This window comes from Temnothorax americanus, unplaced genomic scaffold, assembly GCF_048541705.1.
Source record: "Temnothorax americanus isolate GAGA-0224 unplaced genomic scaffold, ASM4854170v1 Scaffold10, whole genome shotgun sequence".
Classification (NCBI taxonomy): domain Eukaryota; kingdom Metazoa; phylum Arthropoda; class Insecta; order Hymenoptera; family Formicidae; genus Temnothorax; species Temnothorax americanus.
The window spans coordinates 2,534,565-2,557,658 of NW_027509231.1; the positions used below are offsets into that span (position 1 = coordinate 2,534,565).

Below are 23,094 nucleotides of genomic sequence, written 5' to 3' on the forward strand. Positions count from 1 at the left end.
TTAAAATATTACGACGTGCAAAATACAATTGATATCTGCTATTAAAGTATTTTGGATACAAAAGGATTTAACACTCTCAGGCTTCAATATCTAAAAAATAATGATTATATACTTTTTTTTTAAGAGAGAGGCATATATAAAAGTTGAAGCAAAATATGAACCACAAAACGCATTTATCTAATAAATTAGATATTTTACGATAAGTGCTTAATTATTCCGTCACAAATATACGCGCGATAGCTTTGTGCGTCGCAAGCATAGAGCAAATGCGGAGAAAAGGGACGTCCGAGTCGGCGAGGGTCCGCCTATGGAGCGACGGGACACATGGGATTCTAACCTCTCTGACGCGCGCTCCTCGTTCTCGCGCTGTACGATCGAAAAAAAGAAACCATTGTTCGCGAGCACGTTTACGTTTACCGGCATCGTGCGCGACACGCACTCCGGCGACGTGCCATCTCTCTCTCTCTCCTACGAGCCGCGATTCAACGATTCCGGGTGCCGGCAAACTCGGTTGCGTTCGCCGGTGCGCCAATCGATAACGCGACGTCGCGGCGTGGTCGGCTCGGGTGGGCTGCCCGTTGTACATCGCGGCACTTACCTGGCACGTAAAACTTGCTCCTGCAGAGAACGCAGACCACGTTCCTCAGCTTCGTGCCGGGGACTCGGAACCACGACGGCAACAGCCTGCTGCTCGACGCCTTCGCGCGTGACATCTCCGCGACGGACGTGTACATCCTTGCGCGAGGAGTCGAGGACGAAGATCCCGAGCAATTCCGAATTCCGACTTTCCGAACGAGATCGACGAAACGACGACGCGGACGGTCAACCGCGTGACGCGACGCGCGTGAACCTCGTTTCAAACTGGCTACCTCGCCGCCGCCGCCGCCGCTCCGCCGCCGCTCCGCCGCTCAGCCGCTCCGCCGCGTGTTTACCCGTCAACACTTGCTCGCACCTCGCCCCACACAACTCTTCGTTCTTATCTCTCGTCCACCCCTCCTCGGGCCTCCTATTATAGGCGACTGTTCTGTCGTGTCTGTCGTCGAAGTCGAAATATCAACGCGACCGGTCGATGACGAGACAAGGACAGCCGAGTAGCAGTCGTCCTGCGATACGACCAACGACTACGCAGAGCACCCGCGCGAAAGTTTAACGAGTACTACTACGCATTTTAAAATGGCGGCGAATTACCGGAAACGATGTGTTTTGCACGCAGCCAGCTTCACTCTGGGGAATGATTGTCTTGCCGAGATTGAGGTGTTCCGATATGTGAATCTCTTCTTCGAAATACGAAAAATCAGCTGCGAGATTTTTAATCCTCGAGCGCGCAGCTTTGCACATAGTGCAAAAGCGACTTTTCGATGCCTCGCGTATTTACTCTCCCTTGATGAAGTTTCTGAAAATGCGCGACGTAAAGGACCTTCCCTGGCCCCCTTCTATTTCTTTTCCTTCCGAATGGGAAAGTCTATAGAAGGTTATTTATTCAGAATGCTATCGAAAAATCGCGCGTTTCAGGGTTAAATCGATATCGCTCTTTGTTCTTGCTTTATTATTTAATTAGCAGCTTCGTTAATTTAGCCGCTTGATGTATCGATCGATAGAAATAAGAGTTATATATTTACCGATTATAGCACGTTGAGTGCCGCAAGGATCTCGACGAAGCGGAAAGTCGCTCCGTATCGCGTCGCGTTTATAACATCGGGCTGTAAAACAGTATTAAGCCGTGAAATAAAGTAAGTACCAATCGACATCACGTCGAAAGGCAAAACGAGGGATTTATTTCAGGACGGCTCGTGCAGTTTCTAACAACTTCGTACTACAAACCGAATCACAAGCTCAATAAGCGTACATATTACTGCGACTTATACGGAATTGTATTTAGACGGTGTAATATTTATCATCGATAAAGATCGTATAAAGTGTATTTTTCAATTCACCTTGCATATCGAAAACAGCAGAATTCCACCAGTTTCGCCGATTTGCGAGAGTCATGACGAATTCTCGATCGTTCTCGCCGCCGCCGCCGCCGCGTCGGTCGCGTCAGAGCGACGAACGTGAAGTTAGGCGAGTGGCGAGTAAGACGACTGGTGCTGCTCCCTGGCGAGCGATCTACTCGGCTCGCTTCGCCTCGCGCGAGCGTACGTGCTACCGGAGAGACGATCGGAGCCGGGGCCCGAAGCCCGGAGCCCGGAGCCCGGAGCTCGGATTCGCGATGGCAGATGACGCTACGATCCGATCGGCGCGGCGGCTTTGCCGAAAACGCAAAAATGGGGTATGGATAAAGCTATAGGTAAGATAATAATGCGAGCGAGACGCGAGACGGCTGTGCGTATCCGCCTATAGGTCTTAGGCGCGGCTCGCCCGGTCGCCGCGGCCGGCCCGTTACGATCCCACCCAACTCGCCTGTGCGATCGCTCCAGCGAGCAGCAGACTCGCGCGGATCCTTCTCCTTCCGCTAGGTCGGCTCCGCGTCCGTTCGTCCTGTCCTTCCCGCGGCCTCCCTCGACCCTCCGCGTCGTCGCGTCTCCCGTCTCTGTCTCTGTCTCCGCGCCTCCGCCGCGCAACGCTGCGTCTTTCTCGCCACGGCGCGGCGCGGCGCGGCGGCGCGTCGTTCGGAATGCCGGGATGGAAATGCAATCTGAAAACCGCGCGTGACGCGCGAAATTCTCTCGCGTCATTAATAACGTCGAATGCTCGATTCCCGCCTGCCGTCCGTGCTTCTCTCTGCCGCGCTTGTTGATCGATCGGCGCCCGCCGTTCCGCGCCGCGTCGCTCCCGAGGCGCTTCCCGCTTTCGCGCTTCTCCGAAGAAACTTTTAAATTGAACTTTCGGTTGACAAATTCGCCGCCGTTAACGAATCAATTTCCTTCGGGGCGAGACGCGCTGATTATCGGCGGCATTATCGCCCAGCCAAGAGGCCAGAGCGATCGCTATCCGAGGCGTCATTTATTAAGCGCGTTCTCCGAAACGAATCGCGCGAGCGCGCTCCGATATACATATATCTCCGGAAAGAAGATATACATATATATATATATTCGTTCGTCTCGTTACGCAAAACTCCGCCCCGAGTTGGCGAGTAGCGAGGAAACGCGGATCTGACCGTCGCGTCGTGTCCTTTGGACGCCGCGATCTCTTTACGTAATCGGCGCGGTCGGTCGCGATAGCGAGTCGCCCGTGCCGTCGCGTCGCCGCGCTGTGTGTTGCCTGAAACAACAGTTCGCGCGCGGCCTCTCCGGACTAGGCGAGCGAGCGATGGAGCGGAGGCAAGGTCTAGGCTGGCTGGCATTCAAGGTCGCGTGCAGAGAGCGCAAAGCCCGGTTCTATCCCCGCCCCAGATTTCTAGCGCCCTTCGCTCCACGCTGTCACGCCGTCCCGCTCGCTCGTTCTCTCTCCCTCTCTCTTTCTCTCTCTCTCTCGTTCGCTCTCCCTCTCCCTCCCCCCAGGAGCGGAGAAGTCCTCTTTTTCTCCGTCTCTCCTTCTCCTTCCGCCGCGACGCTCGCCGTCCCGCTTGGTCCCGCTCGGTCGCCCGCGAGCCGCGAGCCGCGCGCGTGCAACATCGATTTAGCCATAAAAATTCTCCGCGCTCGACTCTATCACTCGACTATTATTTTCTGCCCGGGACCGACGCGACGGCGTGAAGAGCGCCGCGGCGCGGTGCCGTGCCGTTCCGCTCCCGGAATTCTCCGCTCTGTAAATGCGCGCGGCGAAGGAGGTTCGGGCTCCGGGGTCGTATGCACGCTATCGCGCCGCGCGAGGAACGAGGAAGCGCGCGGCGAGCGCGCGCAACGTCATCCGCGTCTCTTTCGCGGGTGTGTGTGTGTGTGTGTGTGTGTGTGTGTGTGTGTGTGTGTGTGTGTGTGTGTGTGTGTGTGTGTGTGTGTGTGTGAGAGAGAGAGAAAGAGAGAGAGAGAAAGAGATCGCGCGATTGAGAGCGTGCTCCGATAAGGAAACGAACGGAAGCGAGACAAGATTCTAGCTACGTCTCGAAAGTCGAATCTCGCGTTTCGCTCGCTCGTTCGCTCGCGAACTCGCCGGCCGCGAGGATGAAAGGGCGTATCAGCGATTAGGTCCCGTTACGTACCACTACACTGACGAGACATTAGCGGGATTAGTCTTGTTCTACTCTCTGTAGTCTCTGCTGCACAAGGCTGTTCGATGTTATGTGCACGTGCAGTTTTCGAAATTCATTTCCCGAACGATTGCGCGCGTGAGAAGGCGGGAATGTAAAAAGTAAAGACAGGTCAGGTAGATTTGCAATATTCAAGCGAGAGATATTTTTTTTTTAAGAAAAAATATAAAACTTTCTTACATATAACGAAATATGTCGCTATAATTTGATGGATATTTAGTTCAACCTCGCCCATGAATTATATTTATAATCTACAAATTGTTAATTTTAATATATTATTGGAAAGAAAATTATATTATTGCTAATCAGTTACAGAGCTTTGCGAATTCTTAAAGTTTTCAGTTATAAGTACAACATTTTCACTTATAAATCCAATTTGTAACAAGAAAGAGATAACGTATTTAAGAGTGTGATAGTATAATCTAAATAAATGAATAAACACAACATTTGATCCCAGCTGATCTTATCTTCTGGAACATAAAATACTGTTTTTTTTTATGAGATTAGTCGTGAAAAATAACGGACGCACAATATGTAAATATAAATAGCAGTAACATTAATATGTTCAGACTATTCCTGGATCCAACATGATATTAACGAATATTCACCGTCACAGCTATACTATGTGGGTCAAGCACGTGTCGTCTTTTCTGCACAAAGAATTGTACGGTTAATTTAAAGCCCGAAACTCTCTCTCTCTCTCTCTCTTGTTTTGGTCCAGCCGGGTCGAGCTAGTCGCGACCTGGCAAAATCCAAGAGAGATCACGTCTTTTTCGCCGTGAACGAGGAAATGCTTTACCTACGCGAAGAGGCGGCGCTGGGAACCTACCAAGCGGTATATAACTACGGTAGCCTGGCTGGGTTCTAAATTCAATTCCGTTGACCTAGATTAGGTGCTACGTGACACGATGGAAGTTCGCAGTTGACTCTCTCCCTCTCTCCCTCTCTCCCTCTTTTTCTATCCTTCTCTCGTTTTCACCGGGCTTTCCCTCGCCCGCTCTCTCGAATGAGAGAGCTTGGTAAATTCGTTTGGTCGTTGCTCGATGCACGAGAGGCAATTAAAAACGCGAGAGAAGATTATTCTTTACAGCAATATCGCGTGGTAGACATAATATCAACAAAATTATTTCACAAAATTCTGAAAAATAGGAATACATATGTTAAAATTTAGAAAGAAGAGAAAACGAGTGAGAGAGAGAGAGAGAGAGAGAGAGAGAAAACGTCGAGATTTAAAACCTTTTCAAGTATGCAGAGGACTGAATCGTTTTAACTGGCGTTTTCATCCCATCCATTGGAGACTCGCGCGTTTCTTTTTGTAACATTTAAACGATCGAGAAGCGCTAGGATTTCTCCTTCCGGAACCATCATTGTCGTCACCGTCGAGGGTATCGCGACGCGGGGAAAAGATCGGCGGGGTGGTAACGCGCGGGTTAGCGAGAGATCGATGAATAATTTTGGCGTAGTGGACGGGCGGAAAGCCATCGATTGAAATTTTCATCAGTTTTTCGCGCGCGCGCGCGCGCGCGCGCGTGATTATTTATTCGCGGAATAATGAATGGGGCGAGCGAGCGGAGCGACGAGAGGATCGGGAGATAAAAGGCGATGTCTAGAGTCGTCGGAGACATTATGGACCGTTTACACGCCTTCGCCTGTGAAACTTTAAAACGCATTTAAACCTCGGCACGCTGCTCGGACAGGAATCGAAAACCGAGAGAAAAGATAGGAGATGGAGAGAAAGAGAGGAATATATATAATCTGTCGCGCCGGCCGCGCGTCCTTTCTGATACGCGCGCTCTCGCCTTTATTTTTCATGCAAAAACGCCGCACTCGCGAAACGCATTCAATAATTAAAAGGAAAAAAAGGAAGGAAGACCAGCGGGACCTCGCACACTTTTCGCCGTGCAATATTTACCGCGCTTGAATATTACCTCGGTGTCCCGATAGGAGCGGGCGTCGGGACCGGGACACGTTTTAAATTCATGCGGCAAAACGCGAGCTTGTGGAAGGGCGCTGCATTTTGTACGCGGTTCCAAACAAACGGCGGAATCGCTCAGGCATCACGTTATATACGGGATTCGTTTTTGGCGAGCGCGGCTCTTGAGGCTCCTTCGAGCAGGCGAAAGAGCGAAAGAGAAGCGGCGACGACGGCCGCGAGATCCTGCCGACGAACGGTTTCGCGCAATCCCCATAGCCTTCCCGTCCTCCTTTTCAACAAATAGCTACTCGACGAGAAATCTCCGACCGCGGATGTTGCGAACGTACGGCGACGCGAATATAATATCTATGTTCGCTGGCGCGGCTGTGAGTAATTTCTCTCCATCGATGACAGATTAAATTTATATAGAATTTTGCGATTCTCACGCTAAAGAGTTATCCAGAATTGAATAAACCGAAATATATTAATTTTTATAGACTTTTGCGGACCTAGAGAAGATTGTCAGATTTTATATATATATATGCATCGCTTTCTTTTCCAATACGAGGGAATTTTTACAATTTTTTCAAATTACCGCAAAGATTTACAGTTGTTTATTCTCAAAAGATTTAAGTGCACGTCGCGTAGAAAATTCTAAATCCGTGTATATCGACTCTGTGGCCCTTAAAGGCCAACGATATCGGTCACGCCGAGCTCTCTGCTCGTGCAGGCGACAAGTATTCGCTGTATGCGGCGGATCCACGTCGGTGTAGAGGTCACACACGTGCCGACGCACACGCACACGATCCGTACACGGTAACCTTCCTCACTATATCTAGTCCCGTCGCTCGGCTCGCCGTAACCAAGCCGCAAGCGTTTCCGGAGTAAGCGGCGGACGTCGGTCGGGAAACCGGCCGAAAATAAGGGGCCGATAGGGGGATAGGGGCGTGGGTGGTGTACACGTGTCGCGACGGATCGGAGTACGAGAGAGAGAGAGAGAGAGAGAGAGAGAGAGAGAGAGAGAGAGACGCCGGGGGAGCGTTGGATTTATCCCTATCGCGCGCACGAGCCGGAGGTGAGCCGAGGATGAGCCCACCACCCGCTCGTGGGCGCGCGGGTGGTCAGGTCAGGGATGGAGCTACAAGTGGTGATAAACGAGGCTGAATCCTCGTTATTACCCATTGGGGAAGAGACTCCGGGAATTCCCGCGCCGTTTTTCCGCTCCGGCGCGCCGGCGATCCCAATCGAACTTGTTGTGCTATCTCTCTCTCTCTCTCTCTCTCTCTCTCTCTCTCTCTCTCTCTCTCTCTCTCTCTCTCTCTCTCGCATTGTGTATTTTTGCGTAGGCAGCTACATTCCTCGCTAATTTTGTCGAATCCTAACCAACAGCGGTCGTGTATACATATTTTCCCTATATCAGTCCGCATGCGAATCGAGGGGTTGTAAAAGCGAAACTCGCATTCTCCGAACGGAACGGAGAACGGTCGTTATTATCACAGACCGCCGTTAGATATAAATATAACGGGCTTATTTGATTCAAATACCCATTGTTACACTTATAAAATAGACATAGAATATAGAAAAATATTTAAATCTTTATATGAGGAAAAAAAAGAAAATGTATTGTATAAGGTACAATTAAAACAGATATACCTAATAACGGTTTTGTTCCTTTTATATCCGTTAAAGGTTTTCTTAAAAGTGAAATAGAGCGTACACGATACTCTTTCTTATTTTAATTAAATTTTTAAAAAATTGAGGAAACTTTTAAAATTGCCACGGTATACTTTTGGTATTTCCAGAAAACCCAGCGGAAAAATCTTCGACGTTCGTTCCAAAATGTTCGCAATTTAATTCCCGACGCATTTAACGGAGCCACGAACCCGGACTTTTTTCAGCGACGACCTTCTTTTTGTAAGTATAACGAAGACGACTGAATGCCAAGTAGAATTAAGTAATGATTATTAGTACCAAACTTTTCTTCATGAATAACGAATGGTATGAATAATTGATCATTCACGCGGTGGGCGGCATGATAAATGGAGTGTACAAAAGTCCAAACGAGGTAAAAGTCCTTCCGTTTGGCGCTTTTTCTTCCCTCGCCTGAAGATTTTATAAACATTTTATTATCGATGTCAAAGCGTATAAAAACGATGTCGATTAAGCTTCGAACATCTGGAAAATTGCCATACAGATGAATGCGTTCGCGCAAGAAGCACGAAGGTTTAATCCCTTTTAACTCCGTATAAAATCAAAAGCCGGCGATCCCGGGGTCACCGTCTATGTATATACGCGATATCCGACCGTAAAAGGAGTAAATCTGCTAGAATATTTTGCGCGATATTGTCTCGACGGCTGGTATACTCGCGCGTCAGCGATGTTTCCAAAATATTATCGTATTTTAACTTTCGCCCTTCTCTTTCGTTATTCCTTTAAATGGTAGCCCTTTAACTGTATAGTCTCTCGCATATATTTATTTCTCTTTATTCCCTCCGACCCCTGCTGACGCCCACTTAAATCTGCGAGATTATTCCGCGTTACTTGCATGTAACGCGCACATAACATTATTTATCAACCGTCCGACTGGCAGCAGCCGGGATAAAAAGAAAACAAACAAAAAGTTTATCATGGTGATCTATATATTCAGGTACGGATATTTATGCAAATCTCGTGATAAATTTCTATATATTTGCATCCTTTTCCTATACGATAAGATTTTGTTGACGTAGTACACAGGTTTAAATAATGTTGACTTTAAAAGCAATCTTGAATTAATTTCCATTAAAAATATGACGCGCATTATATATATCTTATTTATTTAAGCTCTAAATACTTGATATAGTTTTAAAACCCTTATTCTATACTCTCGATTTTTTAAATGTTTGGACTCGAATGTCGGAAACTTATGCTCTCACTCTCACACGCTGTTGTAAATCAGAGAATGTTTGAGCCAACATTCTTCTGACATCTCGAAAGTACGAACGATGGAAAGCGAGAAAGACGGCAGGAAAGTTCGGCCGGGCAGCGGAACGGTAAACAAGCAAACACTACGCAGGGGTTGGTATGACGGTAAGGGTATAAAGAGAGACGTGCAGCCGTCATTGCCATTATCGACGGTGTTGTCGTGCAGCCGCGGCGTGACGTATAATAGGTATCGTCGCGAAGACGTACGGACGTCGCGTTAAAGTGCGAAAATCGAAGAAAAGGAATTGCGGGGCCTCGAGTTCGCATGGAAACGCGCGGAAGGAGAAATGATAGAGGATGAATAGCCGAGAAATACGTTCGACGAAGTCGACGGTATAGGATATAGGGAAGAGAGAGGAAAAGTAAGAACGTAGAAGGGGAAAGAGGAGAGACGCGGTTGAGAGAGAAAGAGAGAGAGAGAGAAAGCAAAGGAAAGGGATGAATATGAGAAGGAGAGAGAAGAGCAGTCGCGCAGCTATCGACTACGTTTACTTTGCCTTCGTCGTCTCGTATCCTGTCGTATCTCGGTCTTCGGGGTAGCTTCGTCAGGTCCCGACAATCCAGAGAGCCGACATTCGCTATCCGGTGCCGGGACGAATTTGTCTGTGAAGAGCCGGGAAATCGCAATAAAATTGACGTCGGAACAGAAAGAGGATGGAGTCGTTAATTTCCTCTCTGGACTCCTTGCCTGACTCTTTCCTTCTCTTTCTCCTTTTTTTTCTTCCTCATTTCGTAGGGGTGCATATTGCAAACTGCCTGTACTCTCGAGCCCAAATGCGTTTCGCATCGCTCCTTCTTTTCATTCTCGCGCTGGAGATTACACGCTCCACTTTTAAGGTTGTTGTACAATGACTTTTCAAATTGAACATCGGAAAAACAAGGATCTATAGAATTCATTGTTTAGAGTGTTTAGATGCATTACTGTTTTTTAGTACTACACAGAAAAATAAAAAAAACCCAATTTACGAATCAATATCAAACGATATTTTTGTACATTTATTGAATTATTTTCACTCACTTTTATTCACGTTTATTCATTTATTTAATTTTTCTAAAATAAAAATATTTAAATAATTAATTCCTTTAGAAAAATATTAATTTATTATTATTTCTTTAATTTCCACATTTCGTGAGGAATGAAGTTATGAAATTTTCATAAATCGAGAAAATAAATCGTCACATTTTTTGCTGAGAGGTTTACAATTTAATTAATTAATTTAATTTTTCTGATTTATTAAAATCACTAGAACAACTTTTTGTTTATTAAAATTCCACCGTTCTATTTCTCTCAGGAGGTAAAAATTTGACGAAAAGTAATAGCAATAAATTATATGATTAATTCACCAAGATAAATTTTATTCTTCCAATGAACGTCAAATTTAACGTGTCGATGATAGCTTATTCATAAAAGTGAGTTTGAAATACAGGAAATATATTCATTATGAGCTTGTTTTATAAGACGTTATATTTCAAGTGTGTGTGTCTGTAAGATTTTATTTCGAGAGGACAACAATTCAACTGGCATGCGGCCTTGGTAATCTGTTTTCGTATGTAGGTACAGAACGTTGGCGCGTACGCAAGGTCGCCGCCCTATACCATTCGCACGCAGACATCCGAGTCGGCAGGCGGCAAGGCGAGACGTTATAACATTATCATCCCTCAAAACGCGATTACTTTCTACGATTACTACAGTCAGCCCGCGCGAATAATTAATATCTGCAATTATAACGCAATCGGTCTTGGTAAGCGGATCGAGGCGACGACGAAGCAAATATTTCTCGAGACTTGTTTAGTTGAAATATTAGCAATCGGAACGATAATAGATGATCATAAACTACTGTTTTATTTGTATATATATTTACGAATAACAATTATTTCTTTAACATTGTTCGGATAAATGTTACGTATATATTTTTAAATTTTTCGACGATTTCGGTATATAAATAGCTCAATACTTTTTAACTGATTGTGAGAGTGCAGAATAATAATCATCAAATTGAGTGATTCTTTAATCAATCGAGATACATTATAATAATCTCCCGGGATTATGCATTCAGAATGTATTAAATTAAAGTAAAATATTACATAAACATTAAACTAGCGCGTATAAATATTAAATTTTAATTATATATTTTCGGACGATCTTGGCTTTTAATTTGATTTAATTTAACGTCGTATACCTATATTGGGACAATTTTTAGACTATTTTCGGTTGACGAAATGTCGGTGATGCGGATTAATTCCGAACGAAATGGCATTACGACATGTTTACTTATTATATTATGCAGTCGTAAATAACTTCGCATTTCAATATAGATTAACGTAAATTTGGTGTACATAAAAACGAACTGTTAAGATCTTCTGCCATCCAAGATTTATCTCTACCGTTTCGGGGATAATTTTGGCGCAATCATGCTACTGTAATAAAATGTGTTATGCAATTTTACTTGACATCGGGAATATTGTACAAAATGCTGCGCGATTCTAATTAATTAATTATTTTGTAGTGAGTGCAACGAGTGAATCCTGACAATCCGAGAGGAGATCCGAGAGGAGAAGGCATATCGATCAACGGCGGAGCAACCATAAAGGTAAGTAAGTTATTGTGTATTCTTGCGCGGTAATTGTTTTTGAATTATTAATTATTGTAGAAATCAATTTGTTGCACAATACCAATTGGTTACTATAATGTACGCAATATCTGCACGTAAGAAACTGAGAGATAAAATTGAGAATGAGTGATATAAATAAATATCCCCTGAGCTCAAAATTTTATTGAGAATATAATATCTATATATAATATATTAATATTATATATATATATATTATATATATATATATATATATATTAATATTATATATAAGAGATCGAGATATGTGTATAAAAACAATTACAGATTGGATTGCGCGTATTTTATGCAATCTTGTTAGTCAATTTTTATCACTTGTAACTTGTAACTTGAACAATTTTGACTTCGACATTTTTCTATCAGGATTTTCAAACCTATAATTATCTCTTTAGCGTACGCTATACTAAAGTATGGTTGTGAGACGTCTTGTATAAATTAGATCATTTTCTTGATGCCATTAAATATCGCACGATATTAAGTTAAATGTATCAACAGAAGACTAATATAATGACGAAAATCTTTATTATCCACTACCGTCGTTTGAATTAAATGAACCATTCCGTTTAACGGATATTCAACGCGGAGTGAGAATGTCTGTTTATCTTAGGAACGTTAATTATTACGTGCTAAAATAAAGTTGCTGTATTTAAAATAAGAGGAGATTGGTTCCGACTATTTACGATGCTGCCATTCGTATTTATACTTCGTCTTCCGCGAAAACGCCTCGGATCGCAGACTTAAGTACTCGTTGCTAATTAACGAGCCCCGATTCGCTCAACCGAAAGAAACCAGAGTGCAGAGCGAGCGTCTGGTTATAATCATCATCATTCGGGAAAAGACAGAAAACCGTTCAATCGCGTTGCGCGAGATCGATGAGTGAAGTACAATGGGGCGAAGTGCGGGTATTTTGCATTTGCGTGTCGCAGTTGGCCTGTTATATCGCAAGTTCAAACATACCGCATTTGCATAATTGAACGATCGCTCTCTCCACCGCACGACTCTCGTGCGTCATTTTCTCGAATTATTCTGTTTATGCGAACAATCTTTCTTCGGAAGCTCGCGATTATTGGTCGGGTAATAGAATCCACGCTCTAGCAACCCTGCCGTTATATTTACAGCGCACCGCCGCAAGGCCAATGTTTGTATCCATCACGTGGACAACGAATTGGGCAATCAGCGATTGTTTGCGAGCCCTTTCGAAATTCATTAGCGTGTGCCTTTCGTGCACGCCGGCGCCGGGATGAAAACGCTTTGACATTTCGATGATGGAGCACGGTCGCGCGGCGGCGCGCGGCGGGGCAGCGCGATTTTCACCGCGGTCGAGTAAGAATAGAAGCGGTGGGCAAATGTGCGCCAGTTTCTGAGGTCTCTTAAGAACCTCTCTCGCGTTCCTGGAGAGTAAATGACATACGGAACGAAGAGGAATTGGATCGTGTAATTCCGGCAGGAAACGAGAACGGAGATGGCCCGCGCTACCGCGGCGGCTGCTGAGCCACGTAATCTCTTCTGTCACGGCGCAGAGCGGAGTTGCGATCATTACGAACTTCGACGATTTTGTGTAATTTGGTTACGCGAGAAGATCGCGAGTTATTCTGCGGCGGTCTGGACAAACGGGCGTCAAACTCGGCAGGTGCGCAAACCATGGTATCGATCACGTGGGCGCGACGTATTTCTGCGTTTCTGCGTTTCTGCGAAAAAGATCGTCACGTGCTCGATCGGTTCGAAACTGAGAGCCGACGCGCGACGCGTATACACGACAATTCTTTGACGCGGTAGCCGTCGCATTTTTTCCCGAAATTGTTTCGACTCCCCTGACAAAGCGGCCGCAGCAGTTTACAACGCGACCATGCACGCGATTCTCTGCGCGTGCACCCGTTATACCGAATCGCCGCGGGGTTGGTGCCAGGGACAGGGGCGAGGGGCGAGGGAGGCGTGCGACGACAGTTTTATATAGAGACGTCGAACGAATCACGGCTGCATAAATTCATCGTGGAATCGCAATTTCGTGTTGGCCGACCAGTTAGCAAACCGACGGGAACAAATCGATGCCCTCTGGGCCCAACAGCGGCAAATTAATATATAGCTCCCGTCAGGCTCCATCGATGATACGCAACAAATTGATGAAATGATTATTGCGCAGACCGATATTATTAGATACTCGAGAGAAACTCTCTTTCACGTGAAATTCTCACACAAAATTGTTTGCGAGAGATAGTACTATGCTAAATTCTCTGTGAGACTAAATATAGTAGGTTTAATTTTATGAGTTACACGTTTATTATGTACGTATTAAATATTTGATATGTGTTTTTCAATTTAGAAAGAAACATCGCTCGGTGTTTCAAGTTTCTAGCTGGTTTATACTTCCATTTCTTTGTTCAGTTATATTGTTATATATATATCATTTTATTCTTCTCGAATGTAACCATGAAAAATTGTAAATGACTATCTTGTATCTTGTATCTGGTTCTCTTGTAGTTCAAATATTGATAGCGATTCGTTGCTGCATGAGATGCACCGAGCGATCTGAACTTTCGTTTAATATTCCACTATCGTTACGAGGATTCACTCGTACAACTGCAGAAGTCGAATAAAGTCACCGGTTCATTGTTCATCGTCAGTAAAGTCTAGCCCCGTTCTGCGTTATGCCTCGATGACGACGTCGGCAACGACGTCGAGCACAGCGGTATCGAGAGAAGGCTACTAGATGTTGGGGGCTTCTATTTTTCAGTTTTTCCCTATGTAGATCGCACAGCTTGTTTCTTTCTTTCTTTTCTTGCCCTCGTCGTCGGAGTTTTCTAGGTAGCAGCGAACCGTACTGTTGCCGGCGGAGTTGAGTCGCGGAATAGCACGACGATCGTCGCGAAAAAAAACCATTGGTCGGAAGAAGTGGTAGAAGGAAGAGCACCCCGTTGAGAGAGCGAAGGGTACGAACGCGACGATTAACTGAAAAACTTGTGCTCAATTTGCGAAAGCCCAGCGCACCCTCTCGCTAGCTGGCACTAACTTTTCTTTCAATATACAGGGTGCTCCGTGCAATCACCGTCCCCTTCAAGTACTCGTCATTATGTTGTTATACATATTAACTAATATTCTGAGCCTTTTCACAACTTTTCATATCATCCTCCGTGCGTTAAGTAAGCCTTAACGAAGGATTGTTACCTTGCCGTCCTGTTTGAATCTCAAGAATCTCGACGTGACGTGGATTTCGTATCGTGCTTCCCCAAAATATTTGAATTTCAATTCCATAAGAGAAGCTAGATTCGTCAAATTTTTAATTCTCTTGGAGATACGGATACTTCCTTTGCTACGCGAAATCAGGGTTGAGGTGAAAGCCACTCCGACGCGCGGATCACCCTGTACTGGTCCCTCTCTTTCACTCGTATTCGCCCTCTCATCTTTCTCCCTTTCTCGTGCATACCCTCCGCTACTTCCACTCTGGTTTATACGTACTTACGAGTTGCTAAGCCTCTAAGCCTGCGCACTTGACGGCTGGTACATTATAGGTAGGTACTCGGCCGCCACACGGAAAAGCTTGCGAAGTTTATTAAAGCTCGACTCTCGACAGCCAAACGAAAGATTTCATTAGAATATATATGCTATTGACGTATGCCGCTTAAGCCTTCTCCATTGAGAGAGCAACCACCCATTTCTCTTTACTTGCACTGCGCGGCTTCTTTCCTTTTCCGACGGATCGCCGATGTAGTAACTCGGCCACTTAGCGATTTCATTGCGAGTGCGCTTAAATAAAACATCCCCAGTGATGTCACGGTAGAGTTACTAAGAAGCCAGTTTCACCAACGTCGATTAACTGTAACCTTCGATTATAAACTCATTCTTCATCTCTTTCTAACTGTTCCTTTTAGAAAGTGACGAAGAGTGAGTTTAATCGAAGGTTACAGTTAATCGACGTTGATGAAACCGGCCCTAAGAGATCTAGTGATGCTGGTATTGTTGCGGAACGAAAAAATATTTTATTCTTGAGATTAAAATTAGAGAATGTTTGTCATTCTTTGAACCTAATCATTACAATTTGATCTTTATAAGGTACGCTCGGCAAGCACACAGAAGTTCTTATCCGTTAAATCTTATATAATTATGCTGATATTACCCGATAAAACATTTGTTACGATATTTACATTCTCACAAAATTTTAAATTTTTGCGTCATGATTTAGATTTTTAAAGATTCTATAAAGAATGTCAAAGACGGTTACCTGGACGAATTAAATGTTTATCTAGAACTTTCATACGGAATCTATAAATAATAATGAAGAAAAAAACTAACTCTATGAATATTATTTCAATTAATTGTTTTACATATGTAACCTAATTTTTTCAAAAAGAATATGATAATAATTTATTTCGTTAAATTAAGATTTGCGCAAGTTTCATATGAGAGATATATTAGTTATGGTGCTCTCTTGCTTATGCCATGTGCGCTTACAGCTCGCAAACCTTTATCCTACATCAAGGCCCGTAAGTGTGAGCGATGGGTATCTAACCACTGTAATATTAACGTAAGACAGGGATTTCTGCCACGCCTAGTTAACGCCAGCCTTACCCTTAGGCACGTCGCTGCAGCGATGACGAAGACGCAGCAGCGACGTGAAGAACGGGGTGTGCGCGATTTAATTAAAATAATACAATAAAGAGACGATGTTCTCTGGCGATAATTTATCACGTAGCAAATATTTTTACGTCGTGGAAGCGGGGGAGGGAAACCGGTAACCGGCTACTTATAAAAAGGAGAGTGATCTTACGTTTTATAAGATCACTACGGACGAAAGTTAAGTCTTAAGCTCGGGTGCCAACCTCGTTTTCACCTCGTAGATCTCTAATGAGAGTAATGACAAGAAGGCGCGTTAGCTAGGCATAAAAAGTTACGTTCTTAGGTACGAAGTCCTAAGGTTTACGTGTAAACGTATATATTTAATCAGGTAATTTGCATTTCATCTTCAAGTATACATGACTCCGTAGATTTTTCGAACTCCGAGGAACGCGTACTCCGGTACGCCGCGACTTTTCCTGCCTTTCCACAATCGCGTAAACGGTCTGAGAGCGCAGCAAGCGCAAAAATTGTTTGATGTGGGAAGTACGTTTGCCCGGTCGTTATATACAATGCGCTAAGTTACCTGCCGCTAAGTGAATTTGTTGCAAAGACGGGATCTCGCTCGGAGCACAAAGCAAGTCTCAAGGTAACGGAATTACACTCGAAATTGGCGATGCATTACGCTCGAAAGAGCTATATAAGATGTGTATCGAATTTCCAGCGGAACTCCACGACTGTTGGCGCGTTGATCTTTATAGAATTATTACAGAGTATATTTTCTGCCGCGGAGAGTGAAGAAACTTGCTCGAGGCAACAGCTGTAGCCGAGTAAGAACATTCGACACTGACTGAAAGTTTTAAAAAGCCGCGATATCGAGAAATTAACGCGAAATCGATCGTATAACGACCGTTGCACGAAGAGGCTCTTGAGCAACGATGCGACCCCAGCGCGGGATCGATTTATCGATCGTCCCGCGGAGAATGCTTCGGTGCGGAACGGCGCGGAATATGTTTCGCGCTCCTTACAGCTGCGGATGTGCCAGGAACTCGGAAACGACAACCGCCGGAGGATCTCCGCGACGTTCCCGGCGGTTGATGCAGAATATGTGGCTGCGGATCCAGACTCGAACATCGAGAGCACGGTTCGACGAAGATAAACGCGCGGGCCAAATGACGAAGACCGAGAAACCTCCGTCGACGGAGGTGGCGAGCAGAAGCGAGCAGGACGTGAGAGAGAAAGAGGGGGGGGGAGGAAGAGTTAGTGGAAAAAACAGGGGGGGCGAGGGTGGAGGACGAAAGTTTGCGGAAGGACGAGGGTGTTGCGTGTTCGCCGGGGGTGCGAGAGGGACACGACCGGGGTAAGGACGAGGGGTGGGTGCGAGCAATCGTGTGCAGGTGCATAAGAGAGAGGATCCGCGTACGGGCGGATGAGTTGTGCGTACCAATCGGCGGGTGCAGAGTACGTCCGCAGGCACGCAGGAGGAGGCGAAAACCGGGCACAGCCCCAGGAGCGCGCGGCGGGGACTTCCGCCATACGGGGCAAAACCGCCCCACGCCGGACCCGGGAACCGGCGCGCGTCTGGTTACGCTGGGTGGCGGGTGCACTATCGGGTGGCGCGCGAAAAGGGGATTCAACCCGACTCGGGTGCACCGAGAGGACGACGAGGAGCGAGAGAGATAGATAGGGAGGGAGAGAGGGAGGTTCGCGAGGGAGAGACGAGGCGGAGGACACGTCGGTCAGGGGTGATGAGGAGGACGGAGGGAAGAACGAAGGTGGTGTGGGAGGGAAGGTTGGAGAGAGCGACCGGGGGTAGCGGCGCTGGTTCTCTCGGGTGGTGCCGGTAGTGGAGGGTAAACGGAGGGAAGGCGGCGGTGGCGGCGGCGGTGAACATAAAATCCCTCGCACATGCCTGGTGCATTCATTAGGGGGGATGTACCCGTGCAGCGTACACGTCGACCTGCATCCACGCCACCCTCTCTCGCGTTCTCTCGGTGCCACCCTTGGCCTCAGTCGCGCTCCGCGGCCAACTTAGTGCACACGCCACTCCGTTGGTCCTCCCTGACGGACTCGCTTGCCGCTGCTTCTCACTGCGCCGTAACCGTCCCCGTCGTCGCCGACGAAGGATTGCATCGTCTCGCGCGCGCGCCCAGTCACCCTCTGTCATCCGCGACACGTCAGACGGGTTCCGCTGTGATCCGCGCGGAAACGTGCGTCACGCACCGTTTCTGAATCTCAATCTCGCTGATCGTGGATCGTGGATCGTGCGCGCGAAACGGCAGACGATGGACGAAGTAAACTGAAAAAATTCCGCGTGCGTATCGAGAGTACGAATACGAGTGCGAGTTTTGTCTGCAATCCCGAGTGCGCGAAAGTAAACACATCCGAGAAGACTTTCCGACACGGCCGAAACGGAGGTCCGGCAGCGGCCCGGTCCGGCCCGGTTTCTGGAGGCACCAGCAGAAGAGGGACCTTCCTCGTCATCCCCGCGGAAGATCGTCCACGCGGAAGATCGTCCACCTGTCTTTGAGCAGTCTGCGCCCGAAGAGGATCACGTATACGACGACGGCACGGCTCTACGCGCCGCCGAAGACCGCGGGAAGCCGACGGGATTTCATGTTCACGAATTTCAGTAAACCAGGTAACGACGCGCCCGAGACCAGTCGGCGATGTCGAGCTGCACGGGATCGGCGGCGTGTCGGAATCGCGATTTATCCCTCGCCGCGCCCGCGCCGTGGCGGGACGCGCCGCGCCGTGCCGCGCTACGCTCTCGCGTCCGGCGTCGCTATTTACCGCGACGCCGACGGATCGGGAAAGGGCGGGAACGCCGCAACTTCGCGCGGGGGATTCTATCGATCGCGCGATCGACGGCACGCGCATTTCCGCCGTCCGACTTTTTCCGCGGCGGCAGAGGGTGGGCGGGAAAGCGAACGGAGGGACGACGAAGGTACCGTCCTGCGTCGCGACGTCGTCGCGTCACATCACCCGGTTTCGCCCGAAATTGCTCGCCACGATGCGTCGTCGCTCGCAGCTCGTTTTTCCCCTCGCTAGCGCGCTATATTCGAGGCTGAGAGACGCTGCGAATAAATTTGCATCGACGGGAAGCGGTACGCGTGTACCGTAACACATTTTTCGGACGGACGCGGCGCTCGACCGCGCCACCAAATAAGCGGAATCGAGCGCGCGAAAAGTTCAGAAAGAGTGAGCAGAAAATTCGGCAAGGCACGATCGCCGTTGAGAAAAGGAAATCGTGTCGGGAAAACAAAATGACGCAAACGGGGTATGTTTAAATCCATAGCTGAACGATCGTTGAATATTAATATCGTAACTGCCCTCGATAACCATCGGCACGCAACCATCGCCCCGAATATAAATCGAATGAGGTATTAGCGGACTTATTAACGGGAAAAATCCGGGATAACGTATGCGGATTTCGCGTTTACTCGGTGAATCGCGGAAGCTGCTTGGATGCAGGTGCAAGGATACAGTTGTTTGCGGTGGTATACGGCACGACCGGATTCGAATTTCCATATTTTCGCGATTCATTCGCGCGAGTATTATTACTGGCCCGCAATAAAAGGTACATGGGTATTCCCGATGAAATATGTCGCACTTTCGAGGAACGTGCCTCGCGAAACGGTCTTATCTCGCGCTTCCGCCTTCTCGGTCCAAATGGAAGCGATTGATAAAGTAGAATTTTAGCGATAGGGCACAACCGCGCTGAAAAATTTCATATCTTAAACATAAATTTTATTTTCGCATCTACACATCACGGTGACCGGTTGTTTCCCCCAATGAAATACGTCGCGTCTTCGAGAGATGTGTCTTAGGAATATCTCATTTCGTCATTCCTGATTTAAGGAAAGACAAAATTAATCAAATGATTTACGAAATAACGAAATGGAAAAATATCTAAAAGTGTAAGAAAAAATATTGCTAGAAACATGTGCATTTTCTATAAAAATATTCGAACTTATTATGTATACGTTAAAACATATTAATTTAACTGTAGAAAATTGACTTTAACGTCCAAACTTCGAGACTGTCAACTAGTAAAATAGATGAAATGTCAGTTGAGCCTTTTCTTGATGCAAATTTCACCGCGTCGTAGGTGCTCTTGTTTGAGCAACGATAATTAGCGTCGGAAAGTACAATATTTGACGATTGGTATGCTGGAGATACCGCTATCGATTCCTCGCGATTAATTTCTGCACGGATGTGCCCTCGCGCAGAGATAGCCGCGCGTTAATTACGCGCGGATGCGGCGGGCCGTTGCGAATGCTAACCGGCTAATTCCGGTTTCGTATTTCAGCATTAGCCGCATTTTTCCCACGCGTCGCGAACGACTATATATACATACACGTGTGGCTAGAGCCGGCACGATTCTACGTCGAGCTTAATTTTTAATCTGCCGCGCGTAACGTCGTCGAGAAATAATCCGCCACTTATTATGCAAATTTAATCGTGCGTTTATCGCGAGGCGCGCTAATCGCAGATAACTTTTCCCGCTCAACTTCACCGTTGCGGCGCGTCCGTTCCTTTTTATTTCCGGCGAGACAAAGAGCGTCCCGGGCCGCTTTGTTTTCCCGGATACGTCCGCGTTTAATCCTCTCTGCGATCTTCCTCGACGCGACCATTATGCCGCCGCTGGTCGTAGTCGTCGTGGTCGTGGTTGCGCGCAGTCTCTAAGTTCGGGCGCCGATTCAAGTCGTAGCAGTTCGCTGCCAAACAAACGCATCCATTCGATCACCGGGGAAGGGGGTGGGTGGGTGAGAGTAAACGCTCGGTCTCTTCCGCGATCTCTCTTTTTGACACGCGGCAAGAAACAGAATCGGACGTGCGAGGGGATTTTCCGCGCGAAAGGACGAATGGTAAAAGGGAAAAGATGAAGAAATTCTCCTAATATCGGTGCGAGAGTCTTCTTCCCGCGAGCTATCTAAGGACGTCGAGAGAAAATCAGTCTGAGTTTCCGAGTCGTTTCGAGAAGCCGGGGATAGCTCGCGGGAACGAGTCGAGTAGCTCTTCGTGATGGTTCCTCTCTTCGGGAGAGACGGGTGAGAGACTCCCGCGTGAGTTTTAGTTTCCCCAAAGTTTCCCGACTCCCATCATCTTCTCGAGGGCAGTTATACTCGGGACGTTTCAAAGTGTTTCTATTATTCGGGGCGTCACTCGGTCTCTCGAGCCATTTGGGGGAAAGATATTTTGCAGCGGGCTCTCGAGCAAGATACGTCTCGCTGCGAGGCATATATTTTGGTGCGAGCGAGCGGGCGACATCGTGATATACCCGCGACGTATACAAATAGTTCGACGTACGTCGGTGACATTTGCTTTCGTGGAGAGAAACATCGGAGGGTTCGTTTGAAGATCCCCCGTGCTCAAAACGCGCGCTCCCGCCCTTCGCTCCGCAACTTCGACCGTACTTCGACAGCATTGTGGTCGGGAAAATGCATGCCCGAGTGCAGCGGCGCGTCCTTTATCGGCACGGGCGTCCTACATAGAGAGCTTTTTCCGAGCGTTTCCACGTTATCGCTCGTTGTTTGCGTCACGGACTCGAACTTCCAATTCCTAATCGATTCGCGTCATCGAGCGGGAACCTCGGAGGGAGAGAAAGAGAGACGCTGGCGTCTCTTTAGCATTTCGCCATTTAAAAGATATGGAGAAAGCAAAAAAAAAAGAAAAAATCGAGTAGCTTCTATTTTTCTACGTTTGCCGCTTGCGGAAGCGGTAAAATCTATTTTGTCACACCTCGCGAACTGTACTTTGCTCAAGAAGAAACTGAATGGCTCAATAATTAAATATAAAAAACGAAAACGCGTCGATCCGCCTAATGGATCGAGATCGAGAAGGCGCGCGCGCGCGGGTGGTGGCGAAAATCTGCGCGCCAAGCTCTACCCGCCGAAGATCAACTAAGGGTACACGTCCGGAAGATAAGCGCGCCGATGCGCCGCAAACCCTGCGCCGGAAGCGGGTTTTCCCGGCGCACGGCTCGCTGCGGCTGCGGCACATCGATCGTCGATGCATTTCGGCGGCTCGGATATCGTTTCCGGCGTCAAAAAGCCAAGGTCGACCCCCGCTTAATCGCGGGATGGATGATCGCGGCGATGCCCGCCGACGTCACGCCGGCTACACAGGATACTCGCAGGTCTGTTTCCCAAGAGACAACAGAAAGTATTTCTTCAGAAATTCTTGTCTTACGAGGAGAGAAGTAATTTTGCGACCAAGATATATTAACCAGGCCATTAGATAAATTAGATATATAGTAAAGGATATATATTAGATACGTGCACAGAAAAAAAGAAGTGTCAAATCAATGAGTATACCTATACACTCGTATATATGCAACAATGTATAATCTTCTTGTTAATAATTTTGATGTAATATCATTTCAATTCTACGCTGAAACCAAAAATATTTTCAAATCAAGAATATTCTTTTTTTCTGTGTAGAGCGCGGTAAAAGGGTATAGATTCACGATAAGCAACGTCAATGCGTCCAGGCGCATTCATGAGTTATTGCACAGGTCGAGAAAAGTTGTGCAGATTAAAACGAATAGGATGAAACAATTTCTGGACCGATACTTGCCGATGAATTCGAATGCGATGTCAAGCAGAGATTGTATTAAGATATTCTTCAAATCACTCAGATAATTTCCGTTATATCACGTTTATCAGAAAACATGAATGGGATGACATTTGTCTATCGCTGAATATCACATTGTCTCGGCGGATAGCTCGTTATAGACCGGGATCTACGCGGATTTGCTTAATTAAGAAGGCGCAAAGCACGCGGTAGAGGTAATTATCTAGTCCTTATGAAAGTTCGTATACGTTGTTATTAAGACGGGCCAAAGAGAATCTTTCCATCAGAGTGTCTTCAGAGCGCGCGGGTTTAGTTTAGTTTAATAAATGCGG

At 46.8% G+C, this 23,094-nt stretch overlaps 2 protein-coding genes across 6 annotated transcripts in view; one reads left to right on the forward strand and one right to left on the reverse strand.

Moving 5' to 3' along the window:
- Qin (tudor domain-containing protein qin) overlaps positions 1-2,083 on the reverse strand; it is a 143,562-nt gene extending 141,479 nt beyond the window's left edge. The window contains exons 1-2 of one of the 4 annotated variants that reach the window (XM_077409405.1): positions 1,935-2,081; positions 1,620-1,700 (exon numbers count right to left, since the gene is read on the reverse strand). In XM_077409405.1, coding sequence (XP_077265531.1) covers positions 1,620-1,700; positions 1,935-1,989 — 136 coding nt within the window. In that variant the 5' untranslated portion in view covers positions 1,990-2,081. Of the gene's footprint in view, positions 1-337; positions 493-598; positions 1,129-1,619; positions 1,701-1,934 lie in introns of those variants that run through there. The other 3 variants (XM_077409421.1, XM_077409395.1, XM_077409413.1) reach the window with 3 other exon arrangements.
- A 58-nt stretch (positions 2,084-2,141) lies between these two features.
- The window catches only part of LOC143899359 (uncharacterized), a 77,720-nt gene continuing 56,767 nt past the window's right edge, over positions 2,142-23,094 (forward strand). The window contains exons 1-3 of one of the 2 annotated variants that reach the window (XM_077409641.1): positions 2,142-2,287; positions 7,844-7,955; positions 11,513-11,596. The gene's annotated coding sequence lies outside the window, so the exon portion shown is untranslated. Of the gene's footprint in view, positions 2,288-7,843; positions 7,956-11,512; positions 11,597-18,097; positions 22,326-23,094 lie in introns of those variants that run through there. The other variant, XM_077409606.1, reaches the window with a different exon arrangement.